Source organism: Jaculus jaculus, chromosome X (genome assembly GCF_020740685.1).
Source record: "Jaculus jaculus isolate mJacJac1 chromosome X, mJacJac1.mat.Y.cur, whole genome shotgun sequence".
Lineage (NCBI taxonomy): Eukaryota > Metazoa > Chordata > Mammalia > Rodentia > Dipodidae > Jaculus > Jaculus jaculus.
The window spans coordinates 120,777,806-120,790,516 of record NC_059125.1 but is presented as its reverse complement, the minus strand read 5'-3'; the positions used below and the strand labels follow the sequence as shown (position 1 = coordinate 120,790,516).

Below are 12,711 nucleotides of genomic sequence, written 5' to 3'. Positions count from 1 at the left end.
CAAGGTTATTGGCAACAATGATTGCATAATTATTTAGTACAGTAGTTTGGCAAGAAAGAGTGGTGTTTCTGGGAGAGCTAGACTTCCTAACAGTTCACAATGCATAGGAGTCTGTCTAAATTGTGTTATAGAGAAACAGGGGAACATTAATAGTAATAGGTGCTAAGCTACAATTGCTTTGTGCACACAAAACATTCTGGACAATGATGTTTAGTGTTCATAAATTTCCCTTCAGTAAAACCTAAGCAGGCTGGGCAGCCACAAAAATAGCACCCATGGAATATTTTAATAACAAATGGGCAGTGATTTACAATTTGCAAAGTACTTTCATGTACATTATCTCATTTTTGTCCACATAGCATTCCTGTCTGGAAAACATGACATGATTAATATGATCTTCATTTTAAAGAGGGAGAAACTGAGGTTCAAAAAGAGCCAGTGACTTGCCTAAAGGCCTAGAGAGAGCAGGGATCCCAACTCAGGTCTCCTAGTTCTGCATTCCTCTCATTGCTGCCTTTCTTCACTAAGTCACCAGCCCACCTTACCAAGTACTCAATTCAAGGCCCCAGTGTTTTTTCTGTCAAAGAAGCTAGCAAAGATAATTATCTTTCATCATTTATCTCCACTCATGAATTCATAATTGTTAACTGGAAGCAGGGCTATGTTAATCTTTCAACCATAAACACACACAATGCCAAGGGTATAAGGTTTTTAGGAAACAAATATTTGCAATCTAAGATACAAAATATGAAAAGAAAATCAGAAAATATTAATAAATATTAAACATCTTTAAAATCAAGCATTCTGTCAGCTTGTCACCTGAAATTTAGTTTTCATAATTAAATATGAAATGTTTAGTGTGGCATATGAGTTAGATCCATTTTAATATATTTGATAAGATATGGGATAGGACTTCTAAAAGTAAGGTAGCCTAGGGCCTACAAAATTATTTATTTATTTATTTATTTATTTGAGAGTGAAGGAAAGAGGCAAATACAGTGTGATAGAATTGCTGTGCCAGAGCCTCCAGCCACTGCAAATGGACTCCAGATGCATGTGCCACGTTGTGCTCCTGGCTTATGTGGGCACTGGAGAATCGGACCTAGATCCTTGGGTTTTGCAGTCAAGCGCCTTAACTGCTAATCCATCTCTCCAGCCCCTAAGATTTTCAAATGGCCTGATACTCTAGTAAGCAAAAAGTGTGTGCCCATTTCAAACTGAGGGGTCAAACTCCTTGGTAGATTGAGAAATTCATTTTGCCCACCAGTGTTTTTTTTTTTCTTATAGTGGAATAGAATGTAATATAATATAATAAAAGTCAGCAGAATAGAATGGGAAATATCAAAAGGTGATGATACAAAATAATACTGTCTTGGAAAACTTAGTTTCAAGTGTGTGTGTGTGTGTGTGTGTGTGTGTGTGTGTGTGTGTGTGTATCTCCATTGTACATGCTCAGCCACTACCCAAAGACTGTTTCTTGATGTTCAGGCATAAAAGTTTGAAAGGCATTTGAAAGATGATGAAGGCCAGAGACAAAAATGTAATGATTTATCAGACCATATTATTTATTGTTCAAGTTGGTATTTAAGACTATTCTTGCCTTCCACTCCCCTCTATCAACCTACCTGAAGGCATTGCAAAAATAATCCTTCAAAAACAGGTGACAGTGCTGGAAATAATGGTTTAGCTGTTAAGATGCTTGTCTGCAAAGCCAAAGGATCCAGGTTCAATTCCTCAGGACTCATGTAAGCCAAATGCACAAGCTGGTGCATGTGTCTGGTGTTCATTTGTAGCAGCTGAAGGACCTGGCATGCCAATTCTCTCTGTCTCTCTATCTGCCTCTCTTTCTCTCTATCTATCTATCAATCAATCTCACTCTCTCTAAAATAAATAAATAAAAGCACATGGGTATATAATCTACCCCCCAAAACCAAATACTTTTAAGAGTAAAATTAAAGGGCCGGGAAAATGGTTCAGTGAGTGAGAATGCTTGCAATATACGCATGAGAACCTGAATTTGATTCCTAACACCCGTGTAAAAAGCTGTCATTTATGCATGCCTACAAGGCAATATAGAGGCTGATAAAGACAACAACAACAACAACAACAACAACAACAACAACAGACTCAATGAGGTCACCAGTCATCCAGGATAACCAAAAATAGTATCTCCAGCCAGGTTCAGCAAAATACTGTCTCAAAGAAATATGACATGTGATATTGTACTCTTGCCTCCACATGTGTGGGCATGAGGCGTGTGCATATGCACACACACATACACACACACAAAATATTTTTAAAGTGAAATGAGATGCTGTTAAAGGTTATATTAAGATAGCAACCTTCAATAGCTTTCTGACCAGTACAACATTTCTTCCCTTTTAATCAATCACATTTTTTAAAAGATAACTTTCAGGGGCTGGAGAGATGGCTTAGCAGTTAAGCGCTTGCCTGTGAAGCCTAAGGACCCCGGTTCGAGGCTCGGTTCCCCAGGTCCCACGTTAGCCAGATGCACAAAGGGGCGCACGCGTCTGGAGTTCGTTTGCAGTGGCTGGAAGCCCTGGCGCGCCCATTCTCTCTCTCTCTATCTGCTTCTTTCTCTCTCTGTCTGTCGCTCTCAAATAAATAAATAAAAATTAAAAAAAAAAAGATAACTTTCAGCAGAGTGAGTCTTTCACTTAAACTACCCAAAGAAAATTTTCTTAACACTTAATCTTTTGTTTCTTTGTAGGGGGGATGGGTTTTTAGGTAAGGTCTTGATCTAGCCCAGGCTGAACTGGAATTCACTATGTTGTCTCAGGGTGGCCTCAAACTCACAGCAATCCTCCTTATCCCTACCTCTCAAGTGCTGGGATTAAAGACATGCAGCATCACACCCAGCTTGTTTCAGGTTTTACTGGGTAAAAGTGAGGAAGATTGAGGCTCTTCACTTATTTTTATGCATTAAAGAGAAACTGACTCCAGCAAACCTGACCTTCTTGAAATCTCACAAAAAATGCTGAATACCTAAGTACTACATACATGCTGCACTTTCTGCTTAAAATGTTCTTCCCTGTCCAGACAGTCCCAGACTAATGAGAGGCGAACTTACAATTTTTCTACTTTACAATGGTGCAATGGAGTGAAAGTAGTATGTACGCATTTTGTAGGAAGTGTACTTTGAGTTTTGATCTTTTCCCAGGCTGGTGATAAGCAGTACCATATTCTGTATTGTTGCTGGATAGCAGCAGCAAGCCATAGATTCCAGCCAATAATTCAATTACAAGGATAAACAGTCAATACTATACAATGAGCTGTGTTGCTAAGCTATGATGTTCAAAAGGTTAAATTATCAAATACATTTTTGACTAGAAATATTTTCAGCTTACAAGCATAGCCAAATTGGTAGCCAAGGAGCTTGTGCAGGAATGCCTTCTTATCTGACGTTTCACTTTCCTTGGCTTCAGTTAGCCAGTCAACTGAAATCTGAGAATATTAAATGAAAATCCTAGAAAGAAAAGAGGTCATAAGTTTTTTCTTCATTTTTTATTAGTTATGTACACAGGGTATATACAGTCATGTTGGTGTCATTGTTAGCCTCCTCCCTGTCCTCTACCCTCCAAAGGGACCCACCTTGTTGGGTAATGTGAGTCGTGCATTGTGGGGTTAGCCACCAGTTATGGGTAAGAGGCAATGTGTCTGTTCATAATGACCCAACATGTGGCTCTAACAATCTTTCGGCCCCCTCTTCTGCAAATTTCCCTAAGCCATGATGGAATTGCATGCTATCTTTGTCTATCTCCTGGCTGGAATCTGGAAGAGAGTCAGTCCCCAAACAGTTAGCTTGTCTAGTGCCAGATGGTTCTACATGAGTGACTGGGGGGAAATGACCAACGTCTGTCCAAGTTTTTTTCTTAACATTTTATTTTTATTTATTTGAGACATAAAGAGGGAGAAAGAGAGATAGAAAGAAAGAATGAACCCACCAGGATTTTTCACCATTGCAAATGAACTCCAGAAACATGTGCCAACTTGTGCATGGGATCTGGGAAATCAATCCTGAACTTCACAGGCAAACACCTTAACCACTAAGCCACCTCTGCAGTCCAGTGATAAGTTTAAACTGCATGCCATTCTGAGAAACTCAAGACGTGGACCACCTCTTTGTCTAGCATACTGTACTCTCTATTAGCCCATTGGTCTCTTAGCACCATCTCAGTTATCAGATCAACTGTCATGCCATTGCAATTCACCATTATTTTACTTCAGAGGTGTCCAAACTTTTGGCATTGTAACATGTCATTGTATATCTACAAATGTTTTGGGACACATTCATAGCTATCCTGAAAGGCATGCAGCCTGCAGTCTGCAGTTGTGTATGTCTGACTTACTTAATGGCCCCAAAGTACCAGAGTAGTGATGCAAAGGAGGCACCATGGTATAAAACATGAAAAGACAAATTGACTGGATATTTTACAACAATTCTGCAGGGAACATAGGAACAAAAGTAAGTATAAAACTAGCCACAATTTCAGGCATCTTAGAACCAGTCACAATTTCAGGCATCTTAGAACCAGTCTTCCAAAATGAGGAGGTATTACTGTAGTTCATGAGATAAATTCTTCCTCTATGACAAGACTCTTCTTGCCTCCACATCCAATATAAACTCCCTCGTTAGGCTCTTGTAACATGCCACACATTTTCTCTTCTTCTCTTGAAAAATATATCACAATTTATGTGTGTGTGTTCACAATATTTACTTTTTTAAAACATGTGCATGTATTTTTTCAAACCAGGAGAAAAAGCATCCCAGTTTAACAATTAAATATCTATGAAATGTTTTTAAAACTCTTTTTATACACTTTAAAATCCTCTACTGCACATACCCCTGACCTAGTATGCACTCCAGTAATTTCATTTATTTAAAAAAGTAATTTTATAGATAATTTTATTATATGAACATATTGCAAATTGGATAACCTATCAGTTATCCTCTTTTGTTCTCCTATCCCCTACCCCCATCCCACTGAGAACCCTCCTCATTGGGGTATTGGTATAATCATTGTGGGGTCATGAATGCACCAGTCAGTTTCTGTTAGGGAGACACAAGGCTTAAGTGTACAACCTGCCCACACTCTGGCTCTTACATTCTTTCTGCACTCTCTTCAACAATGTTCTCTAAGCCTTTAAGGGCATTTCATAATTCTCCTTAGTTTTGTGCTGTTGACAGCAACTTTATTTTCTTCTAAGTGTCTCCTCAGTGTCTACCGCCATCTCTATGGAGAAGGTTCTCTGCCTAGCAGTAAGAACAGCACTCATATTTAATCCACTATTTCCTCTGTAATCTTTCCCTAGCCCTGGCAAGTGTTATACAAAAGACACATCCAGTGCTAGGCTCTTTTTCTTATTGTCATTTTAATGGTATCCCCAGTATTTGCTGCCATCTATAAAAATCAGGTTCTCTTACCAAGTGTGGGAACAGCATGGATCAAAGAGGATAAACAGACATTTGTAAGTCTTTTTTATGGGTGTAACCTTTGCACTTTGTGAAAGAGTAGTAGAAGCTGCCCCCCTAATGTCTATGACCTTCCAAACCATAAGATTTGGACTTGATCTCAGTACCAAGCATTAATTCCCTCCCAACTGACCAGATTTCATATCTGATCAAAGAGCAGTTGATTACCTCCACAATATATGTGCCACTACTGCATTAGTGGGTACCTCTTTCCTGGCAGGTTGATTTTGTAGCTTGCAGAATCCACTGCTTTTTCACAGTTGGTAACTTTTATCCCCCAACAGGCAGAGTAGTGCTTTTCAACACTCTGGCAGCTAGCCAGCAAAAAGATGGCATCCATCTCAATTAGTTCCAACTTAATTTCTCAACAGCCTGTGGTATCTTCAGCAATAGAGTCTTACCATCTGGTCTTTTCTTTCACTATAATATAACCTCCAACAGAAAGAATGGTATCTTACTCTGTTTTGTTCATGTTCATATCACCAGTGCCTCCCACAGTTCTTGTCAACAGGAAGTGCTCAATAAACACTGTATATTGGGTGAATGAACAAATAAATGAGTAAAGACAGAAATGACCCCTTATCCTTGTCTGTGTAATTGAATGATGGGCCTGCCCAGGAGGAGGAGTACACAGGTATGCAAAGGCATCCAATGGATATTTTGAGCCTAGCACCTCACTTTGCATTCCCTGGAACATAGATCATCTGCATGGTGTTTATGCAGATAGACTTGAACAAAACAGCCAGAAAGCAAACTTACATTAGATTTCAGTGTACAGGATCTATTGCAAAAGTACTACATAGTAACTGTAACTCCTAGATTTCTTTCATTTTTCTCCCACGTATACTTTCTCTCTCTATCCAACTACTTCACTTTTAACATTTTGTACATTCCCTATTTTTGCTAATAGGGAGGGTATCAAGTCAAATCTAGTGATTCAATAAAAGGATAAAAATAATAATCAAGCTGAATTTAATTTAGGACTACCATGATATTTCAACATTGGAAAATGCATTGCTACAGCTCACAATTAGTGACTAAAGGAGAAAATTATGTTAATATCTCCCTAAGGGCTGAAAAACCACTTGATAGTCAATGCTAGACACCCACACTCCAAGTAAGCTAGGGGTCATATATAAAATATTTCAGGCCATTCAGCAATGCATCAAAATGACAAACCTCTGAGGTCATCTCATCTAAATATAAATCATGTGAGATTAAAAAAGGATATAACTCTATGAACAGGCACATGATTTTAATAGGTAGTATTTTGTCAATATAGTCTTGGTCTATTGTTATACCTTATATTTGGTTCTTTAGGTATTTTATCTTATGATATTATTTTTTCATTAATATAGTATTTTAAGAGAATGGAAAATATTTATTTTTCTACTAAATGTCCCCTTTTGATTAAAAAAATATATATTTTCATAGTTGCCCTCTAAATGCTTTGAACTCATTTTTAGATGCATCTTAAGTTCATGAACATGTAAATTTCTCCCACTATTGGACTATACATATATATGTTATATATGTGTATATATACATATATATGTATATCTCCTTCAGAAATGCAACCGGTATGGATTTTGAAGTGTTAGCCTGAAGCTGTTAAGAAGCATCTGCTTAATCTTGTTAGCTTAATTGCATGTCATCTTTACCTTGGCTACTTGATGTCAATCTCTAATGCTTGCCATTGTAGATGAAAAGTACAGTCATTAAAGTAGATTTCAGGGCTGGAGAGGTTGCTCAGTGATTAAGGCACTTACTTGCAAAGCCTAAAGGCCAGGGTTTGAATCCTCAGTACCCATGTAAAGCCAGATGCACAGAATGGCACATGCATTTGGAGTTCACTTGCAGGAGCAGGAGGCCTTGCTGTGCCCCCTGACACCTCTCCTTGCAAGTAAATAAATTAAAATATTTTTAAACACTAGCTATCACGAACACTACAGCCCCTCAGCTTTCTTGCAATCCCCCCGTCATACAAATACTCCTGGTGAGATCAGTAGAGTGAACATTCAGTTATTTATTTTATGTCAACTGGGTATGAAGGTGTAGGCTGCAGTCTTTTAATCAGTTTTCTTTATAAGCCAGTGTTTCATCTGCAAGCTGACTAACAGTGAAGCCAGAGATGTTCTCCTGTGACCAGAAGACAGAGTCCTCTGCAAAAATAGCATGAATATCTTGATAGTTACTGAACCATTCCCTTACTACCTCTGTGGGAATGTGAGAGAAAAATACTGGAAGATCAAAGTCCACATGGAATTAATAGTGTCTCAAAGGAGGTTGTCACATGGATCAATGAAAGTATTCTTCCATATTAATGACACTTTCCCAACTGTCTTTCCAATGTATGCACACCAGCATAGGACTCTATACCATCCCCTATAAAGTGTTTGTAGCCCAGGATTCTTTGCATGCCTATCCCTACTTACTGCCAATCTAGTCTACATTCTACTGTTCCTCTGACATATTGACTAATAATTGTTTTCCTTTTTACTATACTAGTTTTCCTAGCTCCCATTCCAAAGTGCTAGAGGCCGAATCTGTGCCCTGTACAATGCTGTGTTAATGATCAGATGTGACAGGCAACAGGCCAAAAAAGAATAGTGGTCCACTCTGCTCACTCAGCTGCATTTCAGCTGTCACAGTATCAACAGAGTGTGGTGTCAAGGCTTAGCATTTTTAGCACCAGACCTAGTATAACCCTCTCACATCCCTCTGCGTCCATACTTAATTATATAAAAAAGAGTAGGTGTTTAGTGCATTGCAGTCTGCTCCCCTGAGAGGAAATCAAGGATTGGGTGTTTCTGTACCTGCCAGTTTCCATGCATTCACTTCATAGAGTGAAACTTCTGCCTTCTCAGAAAGCTATTGTGAGTTCCAAGATTATGTGAAAGTGGGTTGCTGTCAGAAAGGAACCTTGCCTTGTTACTCTGAGCAAGATGCCACATACAAAAATACCCCAACACACAGCCATTCTCATAAAAATTTCCGTTGGAATTTTGGATAAGTCTTAAGTATAAATTATAACTTTATTAGCTCATGCAGGTTTCTCAGGAGAAAGTAAATCTAATAAAAATTAGAAGGAACTTATTAAGTGGCTGCTTTGTTGCTATTTGCTGTGACTGGGGAGGAAAGAAAGTAATATAACTGTAGGGTTTGCAGCCAATGCACTTTTTTGTTGTGGACTGGAGAGCAATTCAGAGAGCAAATAGGAGAAGGTGAAAAAAAGTATGCATGTCTCATTACCATTGCATTGAGGACTCTAATTGATGCTTTATGTAAGCATTTCCTGCTGCAGAGTTGAGATGATCTTTAAATGTTACTGAGAGGGAAAAAGCAGGCTCCAAACCACTATCAGAGGTCACCAGGGCACACTACTTATTTGCAAAACTGTACAATCACCTTCCGGAGAAGAGATTCTCAGAGAACTCACCAGGCTTACAGTGCACAGAAGGCAGACCCAGTAATTGCCAGGCATACTGTGGTGAAGGAGATGGTGGCTTTAAAGGAACTTGTAATTATTGTTGTTGTGATTATTTATTAATCAAGACTTTTAAATGTTGGCAGAAGAAGCAGAAACCATGTTATTCTATATACCAACATGGCCTGTAGCATGCTCTGCAACCAGCTGATCTTCCCGACATTAGATGCAGTGTTCTGTTTGGCTTGTGGGCATGTTCCCCAACTTGAACTTTTCAAAAACCATATAAAAGGAATGTGATTAAGAATCATATACTGTTGATGCTGAAGAGAGATAAAAAGACCTATATAGTACAGGAATGTTAAGACAGTGAGCCCCTCAGATTTATATGAGAAATTTTGTGTACATTTGTACTTTCTATGAATATTAGCCATAGCTTTCACCCTATTCTCTATTAAATATGCCATGACCCAAAAGAGTATAAGAAGGATCAATTATAACAAGCCTGCGACCACCTGGATGTCAACAAAGAGCTATCTCTCAGAGTTGAAGAATAATTTGTCTGAGATCACACAACTACCTAACAGCAGATCTGAAAGTTGACATTTTTCTGGGTATTAGGCTTTGCAGGAAAACTATTAGCCACTGAGTCATCTCCCCAGCCCTGTATTTATTTTATTTTTTACTATTTTGATTATTTGCAAGCAGAGAGAGAGAAAAATGGGCATGCCAGAGCCTCTAACAACTACAAGCAAATTCCAGATGCATGTGCCACCCTATGCATCTGGCTTTACATGTATACTAGGGAATTGAAATTGAGTCCTTAGGCTTTTCAGGCAAGTGTCTTAAACCAAGAGCTATCTCTCCAGCCCAAGAATGATGTATTTTGATCATAGTAACCTCTGTTATCCCCTCCCACTCCAGACAAACCCTTTTTCTTTCCAATTAGTTCCTGTCCTACTTTAATGTTTTGTTTTGTTTTGCTTTGCTTTGTTTGTGACCCACTGAGTTGATGTAGGGTTACTTACTAATCCATGGGCTTGGGGCTTATTTACTGGAGTATAAGCAACTTAGCAGTGACTATACCACTGAAGCAAATGTCTCCCCTTTCTTCAGCAACCATTAACTTCAAGTAGTCCCACATGGAAATGTGAGGCCTCATGAGCTCTTCATGCATATGTGATGGATGTCAATAGGTTCAATTGGGTCTTATCTAGCATGAGAACTGGCTATATAACTTGTGGGGCCCAATGCAGCAAAAATGAAAATATAGATCCTCTTATTGAAAACTTATTAAATGTTTTAAGACAGTGATGGCAGAAGCTTATAAAAATTACATGTCTCTTCTAAGCATGAGTCACACTCAATGGAAACCACTGTGAGCCCTACTCTAACCTTTATTAGACTAGGAGGTGGGGCAAAAAAATGATAGCTTGCAATTTAAAATAGTCCACACATTCACAAAGTTAGAGTTATATACTCACAGTCTTAAGGATTTTTTTGGCTTATCTAAGCATGCACATACAAATCAGTTTGACCAAATTTACCATTTATATACAAAATGTTGTATACATCAACACTTCTCTAGAAAGCAGCCATGACTTCCACCATATGTGCAACTACTCATTTGCTTTCATTTTTTTTTTTAGACCTATTATCCTGGTCTTGCTTAGGCATCTATTTTCATTACCGATTTTCATAACCAAACAGAAAAAAAGGACAGAGCTCTCTAGGGCCATCTAAAGTTCTTCTAGTATCTGGTACTAGAAAGCAGTATCAGATGATAGACCAACGGGGTCTACTTTAAGCTGTCAGGAAGACAAGAACAGCTTTGGGATATGCAGTATAATGTGCCAATGGTTTCAGGCTTAGAGCATTATGAAGATAGAAAGCATTTTTAAATTCAGAAAGCAAAAATCTGGGGTTCCAACAGGTAAGTGGGTTTACCAACTGGGAGAATGGCTAAGATTTGGTATGCTTGAGCCATACATATTTCAATAGAGCAGAGACAGCCAAGATGCCACATTCTGCACTTTCCATTTTAGTGGCATGCCAGGGTTCCTAGTTTAATGCACAACATCTGTGCTTCATAGGAGTCGAAGCCAAATGCTGGGTGATGTCCCATTGGTATTCTGTATGCAGAAACCAAAACATAATGTGCATACAGAAGAATTTATGGTTGCAGAACTCTGAGCATACTCAGTTCTCTCAGCAAAGTAAAGGCCAGTTAGCACAGAAAAAATATAAATTGAGGCAATCAATTTTTATTAGTTTCATGTGTAGTCGCTTGTTTCCTAAGTGGCTCAATACTCCAAAGCCCGTTTCCTGAATGCATTTTGCACTCTAGAGAAGTGGGAAACCAATTTTTCCAGCACTTCTATAAAAGTACAGAGAAATCATACTACTTGGGCTTAGTCTTGTGGAAAGCTTCTCTATTTTAGTTTTACAAGACAGCTTCTAGTCAAAAAGATCATAATAAAGCTGAATGCCCATAAACATATTGCACCTTCCTATGACAGCATCCAGTCCCTCAATACTCTATATATTTACCCACAGTCACTGACTGTTCACTTTGAAATAAGCAATGCTATGCTAGGTACAATGCTGTACTGTACCAAGTGAAAGGGATTTGTCATCAAATTTCCAGTCAAATCAACAGTCAATAGCAAATACATTATCCACCCAGGTAAATACCAAGTAAATATTCTACAATTTTCTAATGTGCCACTAACTCTTTGTTTGCAGTGTCTGTGGGATATGAATATGAGACATGCCCTCACTTTATTCTCTGGGAGCAAAGGACAGTTGTTTTACAAGGTTTTGAGATGGATGCTTCCAACCTCGGAGGCTGGTCCTTGAATAAGCATCATATTTTTAATCCTCAAAGTGGTAAGCAACTTTTAAAATTTGTATTCATACTGTTTTCTTAATACTATATTAATACATATTCATTGTCAAAAATTTGGAAAAGTGAAAGAGAAAAATCACCTACAAAAACTCCACTTAGAGATGACCAAGTTAGTGGATTTTCTTTCTGGTATGGTAATTTGATCTTGAGTTACTATTGAGAGTTTAAGATTGAGAACACTTTTGTCTTCAGTCTCTCACATCTTGGGACCACTTTTTTGTCTGCTGTCACTTCCTCCTAGTTTGTAATTAGAGCATTAAATTAATCAGGAGAAGGGACCACCTGTGGTTCCTAAGGCCATGCTTTCCCAAAAAGACTGATTCCTCACCACAGGTCATAATACTCTCATCCAAATCCTTCCACCTGCTTTTGCATTCAACTAGGAAACCAGTCACTGGTATGTCTATCCTATGTTCCTACACAAACATGTACTGATTCAGTGCCAATTCATAGTTGTTGTTGTTTTTTATCTAAAAAGGCAGATTTTGAGTAAGCTATAGTAGAACGTGTACTTGGGATTACTTTTCCACAAAATCAGTTTGTATTGGGACAGCTACAGGCCTCGCTTTAGCCATCCTTCTGTCCGTCCTACCTTTCTGGAACAGCTAAAATGTCTGTTGTTTTTTTTAACACTGAGTGATCCATTCTATTATCCTTCCTGGTACCTCGCTTGTTTTGTACACATAGTGGAGTTAGTCATGTCAATGAGCCACATAGACTGGAAATTTTGGGTTGGCAAAACTAACGAGGTTTGCTTCACCAATAGAATGAGACCACCTTTCCCAGTCCTATTGTGAGACACTGAAAATGAATGAATCCACTGCTGTATACCAGCATAGTACCTTCCTGTTTAAGGAAGATCTTAAATTCCATTTCAGATAG

At 38.4% G+C, this 12,711-nt stretch overlaps 1 protein-coding gene across 2 annotated transcripts in view; it reads left to right on the top strand.

Annotated features, from left to right (window-relative positions):
• Positions 1-12,711, top strand: part of Tenm1 (teneurin transmembrane protein 1) — an 850,812-nt gene that overhangs the window by 714,312 nt on the left and 123,789 nt on the right. For both annotated transcript variants that reach the window (XM_004653940.2, XM_045140035.1), the window contains one exon: positions 11,667-11,810. In XM_004653940.2, the coding sequence (XP_004653997.1) occupies positions 11,667-11,810 (144 nt within the window). The remainder of the gene's footprint in view (positions 1-11,666; positions 11,811-12,711) is intronic.